This window comes from Haliotis asinina, chromosome 8, assembly GCF_037392515.1.
Source record: "Haliotis asinina isolate JCU_RB_2024 chromosome 8, JCU_Hal_asi_v2, whole genome shotgun sequence".
Taxonomy (NCBI): domain Eukaryota; kingdom Metazoa; phylum Mollusca; class Gastropoda; order Lepetellida; family Haliotidae; genus Haliotis; species Haliotis asinina.
This window is the reverse complement of record NC_090287.1, coordinates 22789997-22817598: the sequence shown is the minus strand read 5'-3', so window position 1 is coordinate 22817598 and position 27602 is coordinate 22789997. Positions and strand designations below refer to the sequence as shown.

Below are 27602 nucleotides of genomic sequence, written 5' to 3'. Positions count from 1 at the left end.
TCGGACATACTCACTCACTCACACACAAACACAAATAGGAATTTTTGGTATTGTCTGCTACTGTTACTTCCCTTGTGGGTTCAATCTGTGCCATGCATAGTTACTTCCTTTGTGGGTTCAATCTGTGCTCGGCATAGTTACATCCTTTGTGGGTTCAATCTGTGCCATGCATAGTTACTTCCTTTGTGGGTTCAATCTGTGCTCTGCATAGTTACTTCCTTTGTGGGTTCAATCTGTGCTCTGCATAGTTACTTCCTTTTTGGGTTCAATCTGTACCATGCATAGTTACTTCCTTTGTGGGTTCAATCTGTGCCATGCACAATTACTTCCTTTGTGGGTTCAATCTGTGCTCTGCATAGTTACTTCCCTTGTGGGTTCAGTCCTAGTTCTCGCTCATGATGTTTCATGGTTTGTTACTGACATACGCTTGTTGGCTTTTACAAAGTGTTAAATGTCACAGACAAGTATCACTTCAGGATTTAGTCACAAAATAGGTGTTATACCTAACTCACTCACTCTTCCTGTTTGTTTTATGGTCAGGTTGTTGATGAAGAACATGCTGATAGGCTATTTCCAAACACCATCTAATCAACGCAGTGAGGTCATTCACATGATGGGTGGGGTCCTCAACTTCCATCCAGACGACTATGCAAAGGTAAGAAGACAGTTAAGAAATGTTGAAGACAATGCAGAACTACAAAACAGATTTCTGTGGTACAGGTCTGAATAAAAATCATTACCTATCAAGTCACTGTCAAATTTTCTTCCGAAATGTGCGATATGCAGCCTTATGAACACCTTACTGGAAAAGTTCTCCAAATCCAGGAGAATTTTGGCACCGTGCTGTCATAGATTCAGGGTTTGTGTAGAGGGACCAATCATATATTCAGGGTTTGTGTTGAGGGACAAGCTACATATGAAGGGTTTGTGTAGAGGGACCAGTCATTTATTAGGGGTTTGTGTAGAGGGACCAGTCATATATTCAGGGTGTGTGTAGAGGGACCAGTAACATATTCAGGGTGTGTGTAGAGGGACCAGTCGTTTATTAAGGGTTTGTGTATAGGGACCAGTCATATATTAGAGGCTTGTGTAGAGGGACCATTCATGTATTAAGGTTATTTTGGGGTGAGATTTAGTATAATAATTTCTCTACCCTATTGCTTGTGTGAATGACCAACTTCGTGATTTTGTATTCATGAAGGTTGAGTTAATAGTGCTGAATACCTTCATTCTTATTTTGCATGTACAGTATTGTTTATTTGTCAAAGGAAAATTCACATGGTATGGGGAATGTCTTATAAAAGTTTTTGATAATATACACACATATGCATCCGATTGTAAGGAATAAATTGTAAGTGTTGACCCTCTCTTCACTAGATTGATCAGAATCGGTCCAGCTGGGTCGCAGGATTCCTCAGATTTGGGTCCCCTCGGTCAGGCCCCACTCCACCAACAACACCTGTACGTGGAGGCCGGAAGGCACCTTCACTGGACCAGGTGAGCTATTAGGACTTGTGTTTGGAGTGATAACAAATGGGCATTTTACTGGTTGAATTTGTAAACTGTCAAGTACAACTGCAGGGCTAAAGTAGCTAAGTTGGTTTTACATCACAAGCAAGGACACTGGATTAATTTTACTTAAGTACAATGTATGAAGCATTTATTGGTTTTCCTTGGTAGGAGTTTGAAGTATACCTTGACATCACTGATTCAAGTTTGTTGGTGGTAACTGTTGATTTTGCTCTGATCATGGCCATGGTATTAAAACAGTATTGATTAATTTGTCAAGATGCTAAAACAGTCGCATCATTGTCCTGGTGTAATAGGAACATGGATGTAAGATTAACTTCAAAATTGAATACATTTTGTCAACATATATGAAAGAAAGAGGAGGTTGTATTATTTGTAAACAGTTTAATTTCATTTTCATAATGTCATTTTCAGTCTTTCTCCCAGCTGTTTGTCAAGTTCCTTGAGAAAGAATCATCTCCTCCCCCACCGCCGGTCCGAATGCCAGCCGAGAAGATGGCCCAGGAGGTCACAGACAAACACAAAGAGAACCAGAAGCCAGTGTTCAACCCGTTCACCGCCCCCAGACATGTGTCCATGCCTCTTAGTATTGGGGAGCAGACTGCCACCACCAAACCCCACATCCTGATGGCGCCCATGTCTCCTGTCACACAGACCAATCCACTCATCGCCCCCATGTCGGGTGATGCGCTCAGTAAGGGCGGATCTGGCAGGTCCACACCACAGAATTCTAGTGCAATTCTTAAAGATGTTCTTGGCTCCAGATGATAATAGTTAGTATATTGTTCATATACTACTCAACCGAAGTAAAGGACAACCAGGTTCTTTCATGTTACTTTAGTAGTTTATCTGAGAGAATCAGTGAACCTTAACTTCTATTGAGTGGTAAGAGGGATGAGTCATTTGATGTGTACACAGAGAAATACACTTTCAGCCACATAAGACTAATGTTTTGCTTGTACCATGTACAGAGCATTTTTCTATTTCAATAGCATTGCATTTTGTGTGAACACCAAATGGACCAAATGATGTCATATTATGTAACTTTAAGTTATTAGAACATATCACAATCAGAGGTACACCCAAAGTCTAAAATCTCTTTAGTACAGAATTAATATAGGACCAGTGGCCTGATTATCAAAGTGTTTGTAGTTCTACATCATTTTTAAGCCTTTAACGAACAAGATTAAGATTGCTCTTAACATTACAAACACTTTGTGGATCAGGAGCCAGTTAGTGGTTGTAAAAATTTGGCAGAAACATAAAAACTGTGTGCTATTCAGTAGCAGTGTTACTGGATTTTGTGTCAATATTTTGTTCAATGACAATACTTCCTCTTTAATAATGTGATAATATTTTCATTAATGACTTCAATTCTTCAATTCATCCATGATCCCAGTAGTGGTTCAACACTATGCAACTTTTAAGTATCGGTTTTAGAATTTACAATTGTTAATGTTAACATTTTATTAACTTAATATAGAGGTCTGTAGAGTTAAAGCATTAAGTTTCAGTTATTGGCATCAGGTCGGGTATGGAGGTGTGTAGTGGTTTCTTGACTGTGGGATTGTCATATTGTCATGTACATTCTAATTTAATACTCTCATTGTAAGTATCCATGGAATCGTATGTATATACTGTACAAATCTAATATATGTATGTAGCAATGGCCACTATAAATGGGTTGTAATTGTACAGGGGTTCACAGACCAATTAACTGGCATTCATTTACAAAATTCTTTGTGGTATCATTTCAAAGGGTGGTTTTTTTTTAGTGTCACTGGATTTGTTTTCATAGTTACATTAACATTTTAGGGGGTAGGTATAAATGAACTGCATGAAATTTGGGTACTAGTCACCAGGGCCTACAAGCACAAAGTGATCCATGCCCTGCAAGCTGCTGCAAGTTTTTGTTACTATGTTTTCAGTGCTAAAATCATTCTGTGCAAGTGGGTCAAGAGAAGTTAACTGATTGGTATGATTATATGCGAGTCTTTCATTGCGGTATAGTGGTTTCCATTAGATACACTGACCTAACAAACTTGTCATCATTTGAAATTTCAAGTGATGTCATATACTTGATTGATGATAAAGAGGAAATAAACATATTTTCCTACAGTCCTACCGACTCATGTTTCTTTGGAGTGAGTGAGTGAGTATTGTTTTAAACTGCTTTTCCCGAAGTTCCAGCAGTATCATTGTTGGGGCACTAGAAACCGGCTTCACAGCTTGTTCCCATGAGGGGAATCAAACCCAGAACTTTGTGGTGACTGAATGCATCCACTCTGTGGGTAATTCCCTGAGTTAAATTGTGTCCCTTAGTTGTGTCGGGAACTGCTGCTTCAGTATTTCTTTTGCTTGTCAACATACTCAAACTTAGCCCACAATCTATGATGTGACAGAATATTTTTTCTTCAGAGATGTTACATAAAATACAAAACAGACAACATGATTTGAACTGATTTAATTTCTATACAGATATTTTCATGAATTTCCTTTTGTGACACTTGTATTCTCCTTGTTGGCCAGGAGAGCTAACACGGTTGCTACAGCCAATGCACTACTGAGATCTCCATCTCTCCATACTTTCATGAATACAGACAATTAGAGTCACACAACTGTAAGACCTAAACATGGGTCCCAGTTACCACTATATAAGCCAGACAGTAGGCACATCTCCATTTGAATACATTGAATATTCAATTGTATTTAATATCTAAAAAATTCTAATTCAATAACATTTGCTAATGTAGTCACAACTTGGTTTAAAGATGTACCATGTGCAAAGTAGATCAACATAGATAAATACCATCTTATTCCAGTTTTACTTTCAATTTTCACACCAAAATTTGAGTCAGGGCATATGAACCATAATATTTACATTCAGTTTTAAATCAACAATGGCTCTCACACATTTTTCATAAATATTATGTAAACATATAACAGATTTATTAATCATAATAGGAATTATTTCAGCCGTGAATTCATTCTAATAACATTTGCAAAATATTGTCAAAAATATCAAAACTGTCTATGCATGACAACTTCCATAAAATTTAATCTATCTGAGCAAAACACTGAACCCATTTTGTCTTGTTAACTGGATCAACACACAAAAGCTCCAGAAATTCCACAAGTACCAGTACATTAACATACACTCAAACCTTGATTTCATCACTTCCAAAATACATACACACTTCCAATCCATTCAATATTATATTTCAAATATTTATTGCACTGCTATAATATTCAGTCATGAAAATTCATGATCATTGCATCAGAATGTCCATTGACAGACAGCAAACACTTAACTCTAATGGTTTGTGCATTTCTCCACAGACAATTCCATTTTAAACACTCCCATGAAGTATTAATGCGTATCACAATGTAAGTCATCAGGATTGCACAGATTAGCCATGAATAAAACCGTTATTCCACATGGAATGTTCACACAGCGCTCCATCCATAACATTGAAGAAGTTGGCTGGATTACATTATCCTTATGACTTATTACCATGACAGTAATTGGGGTCTATGAGAGGTTATAAGATATTATCTACTTCTGAATACGAATATTTACCACTGTCAAGTCAGCTGTTAAAAATATCGACCAATCAAAATCCAGAGTCTCTTAAAGTGCCTCAGGTATGTTATATCCCTACAAAGAAAGACAACCATCTTCAGTCAGTCATCATTATGTTACTCCTAAATGATCACACTTGGAGGTAATGTGATCACAGATGCAATGCTTGAATATATAACATACTATCATCAACCAGTTTATTTTAATGAGTTTAGACTGATTTTTGTTTGAAAACTTAAGATCTGTATTGCATCAATTATGACACAAAGGATGGATTGTTTTTGTTTAACATTCCACATCAGACTGATACTGTAATGGCGTGACAAATAACTTCATAACTAACTAGTTTAATAATGCTGAATAAAACTAGATACTAGTAATCAACAAAATTATTGTCAACATGGCTGTTCACAAAGATGGCAACCACTGAAATTATCCAATCACTGGCTGGTTCACTAGCAGCATGCTTACATAGTGCATACTGCTTCCACGTTCACATATGTGGGGCAACCATCATGGCAGGAGAAGTATTAAGTTAAAAAGTGTTGCTCATGAACAAAAAAATATAAATAAAGTATATGCTAATATGTTCTGAACAAACAGGACAAAATACTAGACAAAAGGAAACTTTACACATTATCAAAATTTACTTCTTATCAAATAATTATGACAAGGATTGAGTTGAGTCTGATATGAAAACAAGTATGTGTTCACAAGCTGCAGGACTTTTAAGTAGTCTTGTTAGGTGCATTTACCTATGTAACTTTCATTACCACTGCCAGGGTCGCTCCAAAATGAAGCAGGCGGAAAATTATGGAGTTCAGCAAGAGGTCACCCTCACGACAAGAATCTGTTTGGGTTTTTTCAGAGACATAATAGGAAGAAAAAGAGGATTCCTTCCCATTGTGAAAGGACAAATCTTTATATCTAACCCCATAACTGGGGAAAAAACTGAAAATTGTACCAATCTGTCTCCATTTGCTCTACACACAAGCAACATAAGCAAAATCAGCACAAAACTGGAATTACGAATGCACACATAGATTTGGCACTTTGTAATATTCACAATAAATTACATATATACAAACAGTGTATATTACAAATATATTATTTCACCATCCTAGCAACTTGTTAAAATATACATGACTATCTGGAAAATTGTAACCTTCTAGGACTCTGATTAATTCATCCTATAGTGTGTTAGTGTGTGTGTTAGTGTGTTAGTGTGTGTGTGCGTGCGTGCGCGCGCGCACAAAATGGTCCTCTATATGAGAGAGAGCTGCATTACATAGTGTTACTAACACATATATATCATCGTCCTGTTAGTAACACTATGTAATGCAGCTCTCTTCATTAAACAATGATACTTCATTACTAATATATATATATACTAATATCTATGGTTTCTCAACATCATAATATATCCTCTGAATATATTCTGTACAAATGTAATTAACATCCTGATTACAATAAGTAGCATGACATATAAAGAAAATAATATGACCCAATTGTGACAAGTGTTTGTAAAATCTCTGAAAATCATTTGTAAGTGAAACATACGAGGTGGATTCATAGAAGTGAACTTCTGTATAATGAAGAACCTTTCAGAATACATATATTCTTAATCCTTTAACTATGTTACAAATCTTAAGCCTTACATTATATTTTTGCTTGTTTATGGATCCAACCTCTAAAAATCAAAACAGAATTGTATACTGTATATACAGTTTTGTATTTTTGTAGACTGCTAACAGCAAAAAGCATGTTGATCATAAAAATTCCAGCAGATTTTCATGTGACTAAGATTATTTATTTCCAAATACTTATATTATATTTATACAATTATAGTGAGAGATTTGGGTATTAGGCCGCTTTTAGCAACAATCACTATATCACGTCAGGAGACACCAGAAATGGGCTTCACACATTGTACCCATGTGAAGAAGAGGACCAGGGTCCTCTGTGTGACATAATCTCAAACTGAGGTTTTTACAGACTTGCGATTTCTAGTTTCAATGGGTTTTGTCTCAAATGAAGGTTAAAAGACTCTTGTCTATTCTATTTTAGAAAACGTGTTGCGTCACATGTCACTCTTCCAGCTAATGCATGATAGGTTCCATTACTGTGCTGGTCTGAAAGAAATATATCTTATTACCAAACTTACAGAAATACTTATATTGCCATGTGTCTGCAAAATACAGTTTTTGTAGGACATCAAAGTCAATGTCATCAATAATAGTCATGCCTTTTTAACATACCAAAGTTCTGAACTACATAATGTCATACTGTCGATGGTACTGCAAGGGTGGAAATAACACATTGCCTGACGTCCCAGTCATGTTTTTGTTTTTCTCTGTCAGGCAAGCAAATTTGTGTATCACACTGTACCAGTGTCCAGTTGACTTTCCAATCTTAATCATATTGTTCACTGAAAAACTCAACAAGAAAATCAGCTGATATCATGGAAAAATTATCATGGCAAGTTATTTTATATGTGCCACTGTACTGGAATACACTAGCAATTTTAAAGTTATTTCCACCCCTCGGCTGTCATGGCAGTCAGATGGAAAACTAAATTTGAATCTCTTGAAACAATTGTGACATTTTTTGGGACAAGTATTAGGTGAAATGGTCCACTGGTTTCTGAGAAGAAAACAATAATGCTGGGCTAGCAGGCTGTGACAAGCTCACCTGACATTAAGTCACGTGAACTAATACCAATGATTGAGACAGAGAATACTGAAATGGTTATTGCTATTCTTTGTACAGCTGATTGTACACCACAAAACAGAAATGGTTACAAGCTCTTTTGGAATACAAAAGGTATTTTCTGCAAAGTCTCCCTGTCAAGCATTAACATGTTTACATTATCAACCAATCAGAACATAGATCCAAGCCCAGTGACAAGACGTATTTTCTTAAAGGCAAAGAAACAATAAAATACCAAAGAGTTAGAAATGACTTACAACTCAGCTCAATTGCAGGAACCATAAGGCATGCAACTTAATATATACGTATCCTTGATGAGAATCTAGACCAATAAACCATTCAAATATTGAAGAAAACTTAAACAGAGACATCCAAACCTTCCTTTCTGGAAGTGCTTGGGCCTAAAAAGAAGGGAGTGTGCATGTTTGGACAAGGGAGATAAGTAAGTTTTTTCACTTCTGCCAAGATGGATGAAAATAATGCAAAATGTTACAACCACTTAATATTCACATTTATACATGTGTTTTGTTACAAACACAGTTATACCATAAAATCTGGTACAGTTTAATATCCCATGTATACGTTTCAAAGAAAGCTGTGAAACAAACACAAACAACCAGCCCTCAAAATATGTCTGTAGTCCCTTGAACCATGTTCTTCTCATCTATTCCTGCAACTTTAAGCACCAGTTTTCTGCAATGAAAACTGTTTTCAAAATATTAACTTTATACAAAAAAGAGTTTCACTTCTGAACATAGAGAGCATCTACTTGGAGCATTTATGGAGGTCACCAAATGGTTAAGATGAAAGTCACCTCATTAAACCTGAACTTGATTGTCTGCACAATAAAGAAACATCATCTTCATGAATAATTTGAAATTCAAACCTCAACAATGAATGAATGAGTCGTAAAATTATACACAGTCATCATTTGTCAAATGTTAAAGGCTAATAATATGATCTATGACTAATTCTAATTATACTGAAACCAATATATTATTGAATATCCTTCTGTTCGTCTTGGTATTTCCCATAAAAATAAGGTTAAAGACAGAAAATAATTGCCATGGATTACAAAGTTTCAGATTATTAACACTGACACTTTCAAAGATTATTGAGAAATTTCTTTGCTAATTTATTACAGCCATAGCTATTACAACTACAGTACATAGTCCATCCTGTAAGTTTTCAGGTTATAATTATCTATACACAGAGATTACTGTTACTACATAAACAACCATAGCACTAAGGTATGCAATACAGACACACAAACATCAAATATTTGTCTTGCAATCAATATACAAACAGCAACTAATACATACAAATAGAACAATGAGACTCCAAAAATTGCAAGCAGGTTTTCAGTATCCTTGACAACTATGGAAATAAAACACTGAAGATGAAACAATTCCATGCTCAGCAACATTCAGTTGAACTGCTTTCAAGGTTTTGCACTGACAATAACAACATAGGGTGAAATATATAAAACATGTTACAACTGTACCTCTGCAAGTGACTGACACTACTATTCTTCATAGATTCACAAAGCAAAAGCAAATTTATTACAAGTGTTGTAAGACAATGTTAATGTCTTGTTTTAAGTAAGGTATTTACGACCATCTTTGCAATAAGATAGTTTTGCAGAACAAGGGCTCTTCTAGCCTTTTAAGGTCACATGCAACGTAAAACACAACTTTGCAGATTCTGATACCTTTTGGTATGCACTAACTGAAAATGCCCATGCAAATTATCAAAATGCCAGTGCAACCTACAAAGCTGAAATAAAATGTGAGTTCAAATGATTCACTAATTTTGTGTAGTGCTGGGGGAAAAAGTGGTTTCAACAGCTATGCTGCGCTGCACTCATATTACAGACACAGTGAATAGGTTCGCAGAGCTTGAAACAGTATGCCTACCCGGAATATGAGGTCATGGGCAGTAGTTTAATCTTGGTTGTGTGCATAAACAAGCAAATAATCTACTTGTCACACATGTTGATTGTGATAAGAAGACTCTGTGTTAATTTGGTTCTTTTCAATCAGCAATGCATTTTATAGATCATGAATACTTGATAACTGTGTTTTAACTGTTCGATTTTTTGGCTGCATGTGACCTTTAACTATATGTGTGCCCTTTGATATCTAATTTACAGACACATCACTTGACGTAAGACTTTTGTAGTGATATGACATCATGTAGAGCCATATGGAGGTGAATAAAGTCTAAACAACCTAATTGAGCACCTCTTTAAGCTGGAAAATATAATACAGTTGAGCTCACAAAGCTCTTAAAAATGAAATGCTGATAATAAACCAAAACCTGGAAATCAAATGGTTGCTCTCTCAGGAGATGTCCGTGTCTGCTTCCATGGGAGACAACTGTGTTTGGTTACTAGGTGAAAAGTCATTGCTTATTCAAAAAAAATTAGTTTGACAAATGGTGATCATTTGAACATGTAGTTAGATCTTGATCCAGAATTAATTTTTGTAACAATTATTGAATAATATTAGCATAATATCAAAGTGTCCCAAGTAATATATTGCAGCAATAACGAAGTATGTCTCAAGCACGTTAACTCATGGTTGTTTTAAAGTTATCACAGATAATTCAAGGTTCATATTCTTTAGCATGAAATGCCCCTTGAGACAGTCAGGAAATACTGATTTCAAACAATATGTTATGTACAAAAGTGGAGACAAGTTTTGTTCACGGCCAACATTTGCTAGCTGCATCTGCATCCACTAACACACCATGCACAGGGTTCCACAGATCTGACATCTTATCAGTCACTATGAGTATTGATAGCTTTTGATATATTTCATACTCCCTTGAGTCCAGTGTGTTGGATACATGTATTTTTAATCTTTAAACAAACAGGTAAGACATTTAAGTTTTTCTTCTTTCATGCGTATTTGTTTCCAAATGACTCAAAATTATCAGCAGAAACAAAAACAGACACAAGACACAACATATAAAGTGAAAAGAACACTAAGCGAGGTTGAAGATTCCGAACCCTGGAAAATCTAGACTAGCATCAGTTAGAGCTTATCCTTACAGTAAGCGCAGGGCTGGAAAGTCAAGTGATTCCTGAACACTGAGACAGACTTCATGTCCTCAGTGGACTGTTCCCTTGTGCTTTCTCAACATGTTCACAGGTCACTAAGATGGTTAATGGGCAGCTGGTTAGGATGGATTTTGGATGGAATTCTACAAACCTATGTCCCAAGCATCATATTTCCAAATGTAAGCATTAAAGCAGTACAATTTTACTACAAAGCAGTGTAAGTACTGAGTACCCAGCATAAGTCTCTTACACCAAAGTCTCACAGCTATCTTTGTCATGTTTGCTGTGAAATTGAACAACAGTAAAGCCAGAAATTGTACAACAGTAAAGCTAGAAGTTTCATCTAACCAGCAATACAGCTTTGTACAATCTATCTACTGCTATACCAAGAGCATCTAAGACAATGATTCACATGTCATCATAGAAAATATCATGGAAATACTCTGGGCCCAGGGATTCAAACATTTTGTTAAACGCTACTTGCCACAGGACAAGTGACTAGAAGGAACTTTACTTGTCCTGACTAATTATCCACTTGCCCTCATTTTATGATATAATCACAATGATTAGTCACAAAGTTTAGTTGCAGTTTGAAACCATAAGTGGAAATTATCTACTAGCCAACAGACAAGTAAGATATCAATATCGGACAGGCCAAAAAGAAAAATGAAATGTCCCGGGCATCAGGCGATGGGACTTTTGAACCCCTGTGGGCCAAATGTTAAAACAGTTCACTGAACTGAGGACATACATGATATTTCTATGTATATTTAGTTCTATCAAACAAAGGGTGGTAATTAAATTCATGATTTATGGTATAAATTATACAGAATGAGAAAAATGGAAATATGAAAGATTTGACAATGTAAGACTTCCACAAACATGGTAATATTCTGAAAAGCTGCCCTGTTACCATGGTTACCTGTAATTGTGTGATGAACCCAATCAGCACAATGACATCCCAACTTTGACAAACAGGTTTAAAATGTTCTCTGTGTGTCCTAAACATGTCTCCACAATCATGACACAGAACACTGACACTTTGTGGTATCGTCAGGAGTGGTTGCAGTGCTCACTGGTGCACTTGTCTCAGTCATCTGAATCTGATTGACAGCTTCCGATAAAGACCCTGAGCTACACGATAACACAGGATGAGCTCGTCGGGAATAGAACTTCTTGTGACACTCCATGATATACTCGTCATATCGCCTGTCAAGTTCTTGAGCAGCTGCTATCTGCTCTTTACGTGCTGGCACTTCCAGTTTCTCCGCACACTCACGTGAGCATGCCCAGTGTTGGAATGGCACACACGTGTTGCCCAAATATGGGTTTTTAAATGTTATCACTTTATATCCTAGAAAAATAGAAAACCAATATTATTTGTTTTTCATATTAAACATGTGCAATACATCTGATGATTTATGTTTGAAGTGCAAAAATTATACAAAATAGCCTTAGGCCACAAAAGAAAGTATTGCTATGAAATATGCGCATAGTGTATTTTGATTTCAAGCATATTTAAAAGCTCTGCCACACAAGATTAATGATTCAATAAATACACCATTAACAACTAAAACCAAACCATCAACTCGAGGAAGGGATGCACCATTGACCTGGGAATGACGGATTCTCTGATCTCATAAAAATATTTCTGAAATATTTCCCAATTTTATAAAAACTGCTTGTGAGTCAGGCATTTAAGTGGCCTATTATTGGTTGGTTGGTTGGTTATTTTGTTGATTAATGCCACACTCGGCAATGTTCTAGCTATATGGATGAGGTCTCTAAATAACTGAGTCTGCTCTAGACAATCCACTGATAAGAATCATGATCATAAGGATCTATGCATTTGGGATACGATGACATGTGCCAACCAAGTCAGTGAATCTGATCCTGCTACAGTGTTAGTCATGGCTTATGACAAGCATGAAGACTAAGTATATCATGGTTGGTCTGTTATTGAGTGGTCAAGTATCAGACCTGTCTCTGGGTTCAAGTAAGTCCTAAACACATGGTATTCCCTTGCTGAACTCTGAATGTTGTCAATACTGATGTGCTATGTACTTTTATCAATGGATATCACTCCCACCAAAACACTTACAAATGATAATTCAGGCCCATGTGCCTAAAACTAAAAGAAGGTGGAATATCCTGATTTCAGGCCCATGGGCTTAATTTTGGAAATAATACCGGAAATCCTGGTGGGTTCTAATTTATCTCAGCAAAACAGGTGAAAACAATGTCCAAATGAATACTGAAAATGAATGCAAAACCACCAACCTTGTAAGTGTCCAAGTTGAGCCTTGTTGCAGTAGTTACAAATATGGAAGAAGTCGTAGATATCCGAAATATAGTCCTTCAACACTGGGGCTACAGAATTGTCACAGAAAAAGTCCTTCTTTGAACTGATCACAGCCTTGGCAGCCCAGAACTGAAGTCGTTCATAGCTGCGATAAAGATTACAGTCGTTGCTACCAGCAACCGGTATAATCCTATAGTTTACATCTGTATGATACCACATGAACGTGGCTTTGAAATAGTTGTGATTGCCATGGCGATGGACGGTTTGTATTGATGGCATTTGAAGCAGGAACCCAGGTAAAGCATCCAGCAGGTTGTTGTCAAGTAGGACAGTCCTGAGGTTCTTGCAGAATGTTAAAGTGTGGGGGAGAGAGTGAACCTGGAGCTTGTTGTTTGTCAGGGCAAGGTATTCCAGTTTGTGCATCCGGCCAATTTCTGCAGGGATACGGTCCAAGCTGTTGTACTTGAGAGACAGGAACCGTACATTGGCACACTTGAAGAGCTGCAAGCGGAATGGAAGTGTTATGGCCGAAGGGAGATAACTCTACTTTGTGGAAACGACAACCATGTGCACAATGACATAGAGTAGAGAAAATGTGCAGTAACTGGTGAGTACTGGTATGGTTATTTGTGATGATGATTTTCATGGAGAAGCATGTACAATGTGAAAGACCCCCACTAAAATTTATGAACAAAGTAAGTGACCACCCTTCATTTCATGTTCAAAATCAATTACCACTCCCACCCCCACCAGTTTTAAAGCATATTTTGAAAATATTTTTGTGTACAAAATTGCTGACCCCCGGCCCTCAAGTACGTGTACAAAACTGCTGACCCCACTACCTCCCCAGAGCAAAACAGGTGACAACCCCCTGCTTATAGCCTAACAACACCGATGCAAAAGGCCTGGTAAAAAAACACTCCCTCGAAAATATCCATAAATATTTGATTCCAGTAGCCATGAATAATGAATTGAATACACCAAATACATGAGTAAATTGCAACAGGATTAGTAGAAGGGGCTCTCTACATAAGGTCAAAATCACCAAAGGCACTCTGATTTGCTGTATTCATTAATGCACACAATTGTCTTTCTTATTCATTTCTAGTACCGAATGGTAAACATTTGTTAGAAGCACCCTGTGTTCTTACCAGTAGGGGTATGGTGCTGTAAGTTTCAATTACAAAGCTATTTTGTTCAAAGTTCGAACACATAGAACCTACATATCATCCGCAATGCAACGCAGAGTCATATGAACGTCTTTCAGACACAGGACTGATTACCATGGTTACCTACCTCTCTGGGAAGCCTGTTGTCGTCACCGTACTTGAACATGGAATCCAGATAGAACTCTGTGAACTGATGACTAGACAGGTAGCGAGACAGCAGTGTTTCTGGATATAAGATATAAGATAAACATACTTTTTTACACAGTTGTTAGTAATTAATCTGTTCTGAGCTTGACAGTAAATGTGACACACACTGACAGAGAATAAGCAACATTATAGCTTTGTTTGTTGTTTAAACACTGTACTTAGCTGCATGTCAATGTCCTATAATCAGTTGAGTCTGGACCAGACAAACCCTGGACTGATACAGCAAAGTCCCACTCTGTATGTTAACATGCTTCGATCAATTCAATAAGTATGGATATACGCTTCATTACATGACTTCCTAATACAGGGGAGGGTGGGTACTCAGGTGGTTGAAGGCTTCGCTTGTTATGCCAGTGTTTGAAACAACTTTTTTAGCTTATAGCAAGAACTTCCTACCTGGTTTAAAGATAGGTAACAAAATCCCTTTCCTGGTAACAGCTTTCTTTGGTACTGCTGTTAATCAATCCCATTACTGTTTTTGGCTATATAGAAATCTCTCTACTCAGCCACCACCTGTTCACTAGTGGCCTATTGGATCAAATTCTCTAAAAGCCTGTGGGTATGCAAGTTTCATTTCATCAAATCCTCAAATCTGTCTGCAGTCTACATGCCCAGTCAAGTGGAGAGCTATGACAGCTAATTGACCAACGTAAGCTGTTTCACAAAAACAAACCAGGGAGCAAGTTGTTGCCACTGTGTTTTCCTTTCAATGATGTAATTTGTTACATCAAAGCATTAATTTGGACCCCTGTATGCTGTGTCCCTGGCCTTTGTTTTTCTAAAACAGTGTTAACCTTAACTCACTCACTCACTCCAACCAAAAGCAAGCACAGGTTGCAGGGAGCCTTTTTTGACTGACAAGAAAGGTAGCACCAACAACTAACACTATTTACACTGAAAAGAACACCCACTGAACATAAACCTTATGAAAATCTAGACTTGCTTCATCAAGAGAAATATGGTAGTTTGGGAACTGTGAGACAGACTAGGGTTTATTTCTCACTCATAATCCCTGTGTGGTACTCTACCAACAAGCACGGTACTGGAAACTATCTTAACAGAAAGCCAATGGTAACTACATGATTTTGCCTGTCTCTTGGGATACAACCCCTACAATATGGTATGCACTGTTGGTGCTGCATACTAATTACTGCAACAATAGTAAGCCTCACTGTATTTGATAGCAACAATAGTAAGCCTCACTGTATTCGATAGCAACAATAGTAAGCCTCACTGTATTCGATAGCAACAATAGTAAGCCTCACTGTATTCGATAGCAACAATAGTAAGCCTCACTGTATTTGATAGCAACAATAGTAAGCCTCACTGTATTCGATAGCAACAATAGTAAGCCTCACTGTATTCGATAGCAACAATAGTAAGCCTCACTGTATTCAGCTTCTCACATTAAAAACTGTTGCATAATTTGCATTTTTCAGAGCCAGTTATGAAATACAGAGAACTAACTAGATATTTCCGAAATGTTCGTAACCTTATGAACACCTTAAGTCCATTCTTAACACACTGGCTACAATCAAAGGTAGGGAATCCTAAGTCTAAGAAAGTTTCAAGAATAACAACCCTGGAATATAGTCGATGATGCAAACACAATCATGATGAAAATAAATATACATATTACTGACAGTCATTATAATTAGTTATCATAGAGCAGTGTTGACCTGATATATGCTTATTGCAGCTACAGTAAGGGGAGAGAAGACAGGGATTGGGAAAGGCAGGGCCACGGGCCATTTTGCACGTTAGACTAAAAAATGGCCCATTAAAATTTGGAAGTTTGCTACTGATACAAGGGCAGTGGCCCATTCTAAATTCAGAAAATAATCAGTGTCTATTCTAGAACAGAAAATCTAGGGGATTTCTCGCCCCCTTACAAAAAAAAGGAGGGGGGGATTTGGAAAATGTAGGGGGCAATACCTGTATTACCGTCTTTCAAAATAGTGTGGATATACAAAAGTTATTGCAGGCACCACCAGTGAAACTATTGCTCATTTGAAACTATTGGCTACAATAGTCACATATCATAGCACCAAGCTCATTTTGAGAGAGCCTTGGCCATTCTTGCAACCATTTTCTTCTGAAAAACACTTGGTTTGGGGTTTTTTTTAGAGTCGGAGGGAGCAGGGTCAGTCTCTGGGTTTTGCTTGCCTTTCAATTCACACATCTCCTTAACAGACGTATCTGTCTGGGAAGACATGGCGGACACTGTTGCTTTCTCAGTGGTATTTTGGGCAAAAAAAGTCAGTTATTTTAATTCTTTTGCGTGGCATATTCACGCCAAATTACCTCAAACCATTGTAAATAAGAATATCGCATTCATTTGTTGTTTGCAACTTCAAGTGATAACTTTGTCTGATTTCGAAAATGAAGCTAAAACGAACCGATGTTCTAAAAAAAGATCAACGAAACTGTTTTGCAAGTGCTGTACACAAGGACTTTGCTTAGAGTTCATAGTCTAACGTTGTCACTTAATTAATTAATCAATCATAACTTTATCGAAAAATGTTATCTATTTTCATACTGATATGAATAGAATTTCGTTTCCCCAGTGCCGATAGTGGTTTTAACCAGGGGAGTTTACCCTATTGTGTTTACAAGTTTTCACTCGAACTTGACTATGTGGCTGAATCCAATTTAAAAAGCCATTCCTTGTCAATATAAAGCTTTTCCCGTAAGTTGTTTAGTTCGGGAAGAAATTACCATGCGCAACAGTTCACGCTCTTTTTTTATGAGGCGCGATTTGATCATTAGACAATGAATAATAATCCTCAAAATGGTCCATTTTCAAAGTTTTCTATCCCAATCCCTGTGTCAGCATACACAATTTACAGGGCATCATGACAGAAATCAATAACAACTGTTTAATATGTCAGTTAATAATTTGGATCTATGTCCAACTAGTGAATACCACCATCAGTTACCATAGTTATGTGAAACTTCCTTCTTTGCTGAGCATTCCTCATCAGATTTGGGTATTGGTCACTGAGCTGGAAATACAATTATCAGTATACACTGTTACATTCTGCATCTACAGGAATATGACTTCCTTTTCTTCCTGAGCACTCACCACCGGCTTTGGGCAGACGCTTCTCTCTCTCTCTCTGAGCCTCTTTCTGAATGAGCTCCAACAGGTAGCGCTGACGACGGTGGAGAGTCACAGACAGATACCACAGGCTCTGGGGGATCTCCTGAAATACAGACAGCAATGTCAGTTATGATGTCTAGGGAGATCTCCTGAAAAACACATAGCATTCAGTCAATAACTGGGTCTAAAAAATCTCCTGAAATACATAGAACATTCAGTCGATCACAGTGCCTAAGGGATTTCCTGAAATACAGTCAGTCACAAGGTCTTGAGGATCTCCTGCAATACACACAACATTAAGTCAATCACAGTATCTAGGGGATCTTCTGAAATACAGGAACATTCAGGCAGTCACAGGGTCTAAGGGGATCTCCTGAAAATATTCAGTCAATCACAGTGTCTTGGGGATCTCCTGACATACATTCAGTCAATCACAGTGTCAAGGGGATCTTTCAATCACAACTGAACTATCTTTCACCTGTGTGCCAATAATACTTCAACAACATCTTGGCCCAGGCATCATGTATGCATCCTATATGCAACAACAATGAATCAGCCATGCTCCAACTATGTATCAACTATGTGTTCTGCAGAAATCCACTAAGGCTGAGGCACTGTGTCATATCCTGTTACATCACTCAACATAATTAAAAATAACTTCCAAAAGAAAACTTAGAGCAACAATGTCTCTGATGACATGATATTCAACATGATGTAACACATAATGGATCCTATATCACAAAACAAATCAATACATTTGATTAATTTTCATTATCATCACTTACACATGGATTTTACAATTTGCAAGCAAAAGCGTATTTTTCTAATATTTGTTATGCAAGATTTCTTGAAAACAATTAAAAATTTGTGATTAACACCAAAAACAGCAAACATCTTGAGTGTGGGAGACATCTGAATTACTTTAACCGTCCTAAACCTCCCTAAATCTTTCTTTCAAAACTATGGCAGCTACTGACTTCAATAACAACTTAACGAGCATTTAGCTATGTCGATGCAGTAAACTGGATAGTCAAGGCAAATGCTCAATTAAATGAAAGCTTTCTGCCTCTTGTGATAGCAATTCGTTTAAAGGAGCTATCTATTGATTTTGCTGTCACTAACCTAGAGAGCAGAGCATCATGGAATGCAATTCCAAAATGTCTGGAATGTGGTAAATCTCTCGTATTCACACCTCAGCTGACCTGTTATGCTGCCTGCTATCAGATAATGTGTCATTGATTATTGGCCGTAGCATGAGTTTACTGCACAGAGAGGGGCAATTTGCAAAATCAGTGAATTCCATCACACAAAGAAATAACTGATACTTCTGGCATCAACACAATCAATGAATCTGCCTCAAAGATTTCTTTTTAACATTATTGATGTCTACTTTACAAAATTTGACTCCGTTGCTTCACATTTTCTTAGTCATATTGTCCATAGTTCACATTAAATGGACACTGCTGCATAAAAGTCTCCAAATCTCTATCAAAACTGACATAAACTGAGCTGTTAATGCCAGCAGAGAGGCCTAATTGGCTGGCTAGTCTGACTTCATTTCACATTTGGAAACTATACTTTTTAGCTTGATCATTACACAAAATCCTGTATAGGAGTAGATTTTCCAGTTTTTGCTCCACCATTCTCCTGAAGCCATGACCATTGCTAACGAGACTGACAATCTAGACCTGACTCTACATGTGCCAACTTCAACTTTAAATGGTGTCTGGATTCAAGGTCATGATAAAACCAGCGGTAATAAGCTAAAGCTAACTCCTACCGTGGCACTTCATTAAGTGTGGATTTAACAAACAAACAGAATCATGCACCCATCACAAATCTGTTACACAACTGAATCATAAAAATGTATTTGTAAACATATCCTTTTTCTACACAAGGAAGATTTTAATCAGGCCTATCCTAACCCACCATCCTGCCATAACATTTCCACACAGTTCCTACTTTCGTACAAACAAATGACATGTAGGGTCCGAGCCTATCCACATCAGATGATACAAGCCATCTCTCATTTGTGATCAGTCAGTCTTACTCCCCAGGGGATCAGACATTCAATTCTAATCTACTTGTCAACTCACAGAATCAATCACTTAATCAGATTACTATATACCCTCTCTCCCATAACAACTGTCATGTCTACTTGTTCCTTCTTCACATCAATGTTATCACAGCTCGATCACCCACATCTAATTAGTAACAGATTTTCATCACAATATTGTCTCGCTCAGAATCAAGTATTTACATATCGCTGTCATATAGGAAATTGGAAATTTTAAGCATAAATTGTATCTTTTATACTTATCCTATCTCATTTGATGTAGCTCTATCCTTATACATCGACCATGTGTGGAAACGTACTATGAGCTACGCTGAATCAAATGTTACTGGCCTCCTACCTCCTGATCCCTGACCCCACCTTTCATTGGCACCTGTCAATCATCTCTGTGCTTTCGCTGCATGCTCCGATGATGACGTGATAATCTGTGCTTGTCATTCTCGTCTTGGAGCTACCCTATAATCTGTGATGTGGGGTAGGTTGGGTGGGCATCCATCATGTGAGATAGGATATGTATATAAATACAATTTATGGTTAAAATTTCCAAATTTTTAAACTTATCCTATCACACGCACAAAAAATCACAGCACAAAAAATTTAAGGAGTGGGTATTCCCAGATTAATGTGGGTTTCAGCCACAACTTTTCATAAACAAAAGCACACAGTTTGGCAAGTAAACCCCGGCGCTCCAAAATCTATCAAGTGACCCCAGTGATCTGACCCCTTCCATGTCTGTAACTGAGAGATACTGCGATGCAAAAACTGTACCAGACTTTGGAAAGCATCCCTCCATGATGGACTAGAGGGAACAATTTCTGTACAGTGCCATGGTAGAGGCAAGAGCTCGAGTCTCTTGAGGCTTCAGTGCTGACGATGGAAGGAGGTTCACAAACCCATATGCACGCAGGATTGTAGACCTAAAAAGGAACTGCCAGGGTAGCACAAGGTCTCTTCCGTAACCTGCAGCGGCCCTTAATAAAAGTAAATCTGTAATGCATTATCTGGGCACAAGGACAAATCTTCTGAGTCGTCTGGACCCAAAATCATATAAAGCAGCAGTATCATAAAGGTAGGTCTGTCTGACGAGGTTATTGGCGAGAAAACCCCACCACAAACCAAGAAACATCTTGGCATGTGCAGACCTTTCAATCGTACCCGAGAAACATTAAGAGCATGTAATTTGGAGATACCAGCAGCAGTGGCCAAAGGTAACAAAAAGAAGGTCTGAAGGTGATATGCATAAAGTGGTTTATAGTCTGCCGATGTAAGGTGAGCAAGGACAAAGGGAAAGATCCCAAGTCAGACGCTGGAATTTCTGAGACTAGTCAGCCAACTTGTAAGACTTTAAGAGAGACTGGAGCTCAGGGACAGTAGATATATTCATATATCTAGATAACATGGAACCTTTCAGCTTCTTGGAAATTTGAAGATGTTGAAGGTATTCTGCTACCATCTGGGGTGAAGCCATAGTGGGCGATATGATGCAGTTCATCCTGGAATATGTTTCAAAATTCATCCATTTACCATCATAAAGTGAAGTAGTGGAGGTAGCATGTGCCATAGTGATGGCAGTAGTTTAGAATATCCTTTAGCTGTCAATGACTGATGAAGATGTGCCAAACGTGAAGATAGCGCATGAGTGGACACAAATGTAGTTGCTCTGAGTGTGGATGCACCAGTAGATCTTGCCAATCAAGAAGTGGAACTGGATCTGGTTCGACAAATTCCTGAAGATCTATGAACCAACTCCTGGCCCACCAGAAGGGTGCGACCAAAAGCAGTGTCATTCCCTCTGGGTCGAGCACAGCTTGAGTAGTATACATGGAAGAAGGCCCACGATGACTATCATGAAACCAGAGGAAAGCACCGCAGTGGTAGAAAAAGGTTGTCCTTGACTCAATGAGTCCATGTGGAGAGGGTGAGAGAGCGCCGTACCGATATCTTTTACCTTTCCTTGCCAAAGACAACACACAAGAGGTAAAAGTGGACTCAACCACTGAAGCAGAATATGCTGCACTTGCCTCTTGAGATGGGACATCGAACGACAACAAAACTACCACTCGAGGTGAAGACGAACCTTCCTCCAGGACAGGACTTGAGGCCTAAACAAATGCCGAAGATACTTGCTAAGAAAGAGTTGGAGGCTTCCAGAAAAAAATCTTCATTAGGAGACTTAGACGAAGATTGACGTGCTGCCAACTTCTTCCAACGCCCTATGTAGACAGGCCCTCATCTGATCTCCTATGATCTATGTCTGCTAAACGCCGACTAACAATTCAACAATAATCTGACAATAATCATCCAGGTTCATACAAAAAATACAGTGATGCAACCACTCGTAGCATTCCAAACAGTCCACACACACTGCGGGTCAGCAGCACAAAAGTTGCTGCTACAAATTGCTGCAATGTTTCCATTTCTTCGAAAGAATAATCAAACGTATCAGTGGAAAACTCGTCCACACGCCACAGCGACAAGAAAGAGAAATGACAAGCACAGATCATCACATTATCATTGGAGCAAGCAGCAAAAGCACAGAGATGATTGACAGGTGCTGATGTCAAGGGGGGAGCAGAGGTCGGTAGTCAAAGGCCAGTAAGATTTGATTCAACTTAGCTCATAGCACATTTCCACACTGTTGAAGAGGAAGAAGAGAGCTGCATAACGTGAGATAGGATAAGTTAAAAAATTTGGAAAATGGTTAAGCCCAGCAAACAAAAGTAGGTATTCATCAGCTAAAGACAAGAAGTGGCCATGAAACACTGTCCATGTCTAACAAAGAAACTTTATTACTCGCCCGTGGAAGATACTGCAGTGTAACATGTTTAGGGCAATATTACACTAGTGTAATATCACTATATGTGTGACATTATAAGTGTTCAGAGTTACAATGTCACAATGCTAATGTCGCTGTCACAGTGGTATTGAACCTTGTTCGGCTCGAGGAAACTGGGAGTCCTCACACTGTAGCTGCAGTTTCTATCAACTTGTGTTGGAAGTAATGAACAGAATACTAAACTCGCTTCTGTGAAATACCATTTTCATTAGATTGTGAAAGATTTAATATCAAACTCGCTTTTACTCATTAGATACCAAATCATTTACTCGTTTAATAAAAATGGTGTTACACGGAAGGTCATTCAGTATTCTCCATCATACATCTTATCATAGTTAATAATGACAACTGCAACATTAAAGTGTTGACATCATAAACACGATGGACAGTTCTTAATGTTCAATCAACTAGGATGCCAAATGCATAATTAGGAGATAAACATACTGTTTTGGGGAATCAGAGCTATATAATGAAATTATAAGAGCTCTAAATTTGAATACCTTTGATTTTACATCACAATATGTTTATCTCCATTCTACCGTAACTGGGATACTAAGGTTCTAAACAAATAGATACTGTGTTGAAAAATCTTTGAATGACTTTGATTAACCAATCACAATCCAGCATTGGTATAATCCAGTCATGGTAGAATTGTTAAATTGTTCAATAATCATGCTTGTTGTTATGGAATGCCTGCTACTCATTTTTGTTCACAGTGTACAGATAAAATCATGACCATGTTCTAGGAAACGATGGTTTCCTCACATCACATACACTGACATGTTGAAAAGTTAAGTACTTCCCTCTATTTCTAACATTCACTTTTGTTCCTTTGTTCCAACATGAATAATACTACAACAGCAGTTTAAAGACAACATTATTATGCAACCTGCCATAATGTAATCTACATTTAATGATATGAAATTTTCAGTTTCACAATTCTGGCATGAAAACACAGATTTGATCTTTGCTGTTTTTGCAAGAGGGTCTCATGTCAAACAAAACCTACATAGCTAGAATGACCAGATGATCGTAGTTAATCAGTCAGTGTCAGATAGTGTGTTCTAAAGTTCTTTTGGGTAGTAGATATGTGTCTATGCTACAGTCAATAATATTCCAGTTACATCATAGCCGCTGGCTAATCAATGCTGGATGGTTGGGTTACATCCCCCACAGGGTAACATGGGACCAGATCCAGCTGCCCTCATTTTCCAATGCAAGCTGCTAGAAGCTGATGTAAGATCTACACAGACACACTCAGCAGGGAAAGTATAAGCCTTTAGTAAGCTCCATGTTTAAGTCATCACTCGGGTCATGGACCAGATGAAAGTGTCTTATTTCAAAATGTTTAGCTAAAGGTTGTAATTATTAGTAATGAGAGATATAAATAGTGTCTAAGTGAGTAAGATTTTAATCAGTAGTGATGATTAGCAATCAAGAACTTCCCCATTATTAGGGTACTAAGACATGCACCACAACACATAAGCTGTCTCTCATCACGAGTCTGAGGCCTGGGGTCCTGTACCATACACAATGTAGCATTCAATGCTATAACATAAAACTAAGCTCTTAAGAGTCTTTCTCTTCATTGTCCCTATAATGAGGGAAATACAAGCTACGTCTGCCCTAACAATGCTAACAATTCCTAATCCTATAAAACCATGAATACGTAATGAGATGGAACATTACTTATTCCAAGTTTGGAATATTTACTGTTTATCTGTGTTTAACAATGATCTTTAAAAAAAACCAAACACACCCACCCAAAAAGCAAACTATCTGTGCATGAAGACTTTATTATGCAAGAAGCTGTCATCCCTCAGTGACATTGTTACCATGGTTAATACAACACTGGTCATCAAAAAACATATTCCTTTATTTCAACACCAGTCTTCTGTATAAAGTGTCTGTGTAAATCATCCTTTATTATAATAGATATTTCATGTATGTGATGGATATGGATTCTGCTAGTGTTTTCATGTTGTTTTTAATAATTTTTAGCTCCAGTGTGTCAGAGAATCCATTATTTAATCCAAGTAAAAAAATATAAAAATGTGGACAGTGATCATCCAGAAGTATTTAGTTGAACAATAATGTTGATTGATAGTAGTCATAATATTTTCATAGAGATGAGAACACCTTGTTTACTTATTCACAGGTGAAGGATTACTCAACCAAAATATCATACATGCCATTGTATGAAATTAACTTGCCAAACTAACTTGAACCTAAACTAGCCTGTATTCTTAATCAGTGTTAATATGTAGACATAATATACATCTACAAATTGTTGTGAGTGAATATGGATTTTTGTGCCATTTTTAGCAACATTTCACCAATACATGACTAGGACTGTCACTATCAGATAAGGGCTTCACACTAATGTAAGTTTGATACAACTACTACACTACCACACCATTCCCAAGAATTGCAATTATGTGTACATGCTATCAAGCTCACTTTCACAAGTGATACTCTTATTCATCAATGATCAAAAGGCAGAACTGTGCATATCTAGAAACTGCCATTTCCTTCAAGCAGGACTTCCTGACTGAGATCATGATTAGTGCCCCTTCAAACATGCATAACCTATACATTTGGCAAAACAATTATACATAGTGGCATAATCAATCCTGTAAATTGTGTTTGTTTGGGGTTTTTTTTGCATAAATGTTCTATATGGCCAGATACCATATACTGGTACATGTTCTCTGTCATGACTACTCTCAGACTGTAAATTGTCAGTAATCACTGTCATTAGTGTCAACTTTTTCATAACAGAAATGACTACCTTGGTTAATGGTTTCAACAAAATCATGATACGTTCACTTTGAAGTTTCGAATATTTAAGAAAATCTCCACGAAAAAAATAGTAAAAATGCAACAGCTGACTAATGAGCGGAAGATTCAGAAACAATATGCTTCAGAACATCATGATGCTTTTCTGGATCTGCATCAACATGCTTTTAAACAACGAAACGTTTATTCATTTTAACGCCTAGGAATGAAAAGTACTGCAAGCAATGAGAATGCAAAAATGAAACGTCACCCCGATGTCTTCTATATCATCGATGAGAGTGCCGTTGTCGCTTATCTTCTCGGCGAGTTTGTCTCTCCACTCTATCCAAAGATCAGGGTGTGACTGGAAGCGGCGGAACAGCAGTAGCTCGAAGCCGTGAAATACGTCCGTCATAATGGACAAGTTCCCACAAAAGTGGTAAGTTACAGCGGGGATTCACAGAGCAAGACCGCCGAGAGCGACTACATGGTTGGGGATTCAAGTGGTGTGACAAACATGGAAATAAATAGCCACCGATTCTTTTCTTCCACCCCAAACACGGAAACAGCTGACTACGCCATCTGCTTTCAAGGGAACTAACTCTTGATTGAAAGTGTTTGTATTGTGAACAATCACCCGATCTCGTATTTTTCCTTTTGTTTTGCAAACGAGGTCATTGGTGCCGTACGTGTATATTAAACGCTTTTATTTGAATCCAGCCAGTTTGGTTTTCTATTGGCCACTGAATGAATTGTTTCAAACCAGTAACGATTCCCTTGGTTATCGTAAAATTCGAAATTCAAATGCTACTTGCAACTGAACAACTCTCATGTACATGTAAATGATACATGTACACATCGTTTACCGTAATACATAATAGATCCTTTGCAATGAGAAGAGTGTCGTCTAATACGTTACGTATATCATGGAGGATGGAAAAGCGAGTCTAGATTCCATGTACCGCCACACAAATAACTTTTTAATCCATTGACATTGCTATATTGCAGATATTAGTGCGTTTGTTTGTCTCTCTTCAGTCCTAGGTTTGAATCAAACGTTTTGATTTTGCTAAGCCATTAAGGAGAAATTAAACTCAAACCATGTAGTTTGGCGCGAAAAATAAAGCCTCTTTATATAAGCAACATTTCTGAGGTTATATGGCAGCTCTAGTTCTTAGTAACGTTTGTGGTGCCCTAAAGTGCACAATGGTCTTAAGTGCACACGGCACAACAGATGTTTATTATTATGTAAATCGGACACCATATAATAATGCTAGTATATGGTCTTTGTGTAAATCAACTTATCCTAAGCAGAAATACTGTCTCCGTGTCAAACACAACACAACGAAATATAATTTCTAGACTCAAGTTGGAATCAGCTAGAGACTGAATAATAAATGACAGAGTGAGTGATATTTGGTTAAGGCCGTTTTGAACAGTATATATTGGTTTGGTGTGCGAGAAACGCAATGCAAGCATGCCAAAAAAACATGAACCTGATTCTTGATTTTACTGACGAAATTGTAAAGACGTTTATTTTGTTTACGAGTAACTAAAATCTGTAATATCAACAATTCTTTATTGTCAACATTCTTTTCACAGCGTACGTTCAGCGACCTCGAAATTCGCAATTCCTTTTATTGATAGGAACGTTTTGGCCATAGTGTTCCAACAATAAAATATTATTTTAAGTGGTTGAATGAATGATGAATTGGGTTGCTGTAATTCGCGATTTTCTCTTATTAACAGAGACGTGTAGATGTATGATATATACGTCAACTAGTTTGGTAGTTCATTTTGCCACTTGTATGTGAAAAGGGTTTTCCTGCATGCTCTTTTATTAAAAAGTCCGAACAAAATCACACCGTTTTGTTACATATGAAATGCCCTTCAAACAGATCAGGGTATGGTACATTTACATTTGGATGTGATTTAATTACACTCAGCAATATCCCAGCGTACATTGGCACTCTGTAATTAATATAAATCGAATCTGGCCATGACAACCAAGAGACCGACATCATGGGCATCAATATCCATATACGCTCGGATACTGTAGACTTTTCTTCACTCTGACTCAGCTGATAGGCTTTCTTTCTCTCCTTTGCTAAACTAAAATGGAGGTAATTTTGTTTCCAGGTCCAGTTACTTTCCTTGTCCAGATAAATAGGATTGGCTCATGTGTGAGATTTCTTAAGTCACATGGTATATTATTTACAACATCCTGTTTCCGATACGGAGGGCTAT

General features: G+C 37.6%; 2 protein-coding genes across 6 annotated transcripts in view; one reads left to right on the top strand and one right to left on the bottom strand.

The window, feature by feature from the left end:
- LOC137293574 (thyroid receptor-interacting protein 11-like) overlaps positions 1-3651 on the top strand; it is a 71575-nt gene extending 67924 nt beyond the window's left edge. For all 5 annotated transcript variants that reach the window (XM_067824207.1, XM_067824209.1, XM_067824208.1 and 2 more), the window contains 3 exons: positions 541-655; positions 1378-1497; positions 1945-3651. In XM_067824207.1, coding sequence (XP_067680308.1) covers positions 541-655; positions 1378-1497; positions 1945-2298 — 589 coding nt within the window. In that variant the 3' untranslated portion in view covers positions 2299-3651. The remainder of the gene's footprint in view (positions 1-540; positions 656-1377; positions 1498-1944) is intronic.
- A 7035-nt stretch (positions 3652-10686) lies between these two features.
- Positions 10687-25938, bottom strand: LOC137293583 (uncharacterized). The gene is made up of 5 exons (XM_067824219.1): positions 25627-25938; positions 17650-17770; positions 14485-14582; positions 13167-13689; positions 10687-12240 (listed from the first exon to the last, which is right to left on the bottom strand). The coding sequence occupies exons 1-5, from the start codon at positions 25768-25770 to the stop codon at positions 11906-11908; spliced, it is 1221 nt and encodes a 406-aa protein (XP_067680320.1). The 5' UTR covers positions 25771-25938; the 3' UTR covers positions 10687-11905.
- Positions 25939-27602: the final 1664 nt, after the last annotated feature.

What these genes read in the sequence shown, in the direction of transcription:
- LOC137293583 (XM_067824219.1), bottom strand. Translation starts at nt 25,770, where the DNA reads ATGACGGACGTATTTCACGGCTTCGAGCTACTGCTGTTCCGCCGCTTC. An exon ending in ATGATATAGAAGACATCGGG is followed by an intron (nt 17,771 to 25,626) that starts GTGACGTTTCAT and finishes TCTGTATTTCAG; the next exon opens with GAGATCCCCCAGAGCCTGTG. An exon ending in GCGTCTGCCCAAAGCCGGTG is followed by an intron (nt 14,583 to 17,649) that starts GTGAGTGCTCAG and finishes TCTTATATCCAG; the next exon opens with AAACACTGCTGTCTCGCTAC.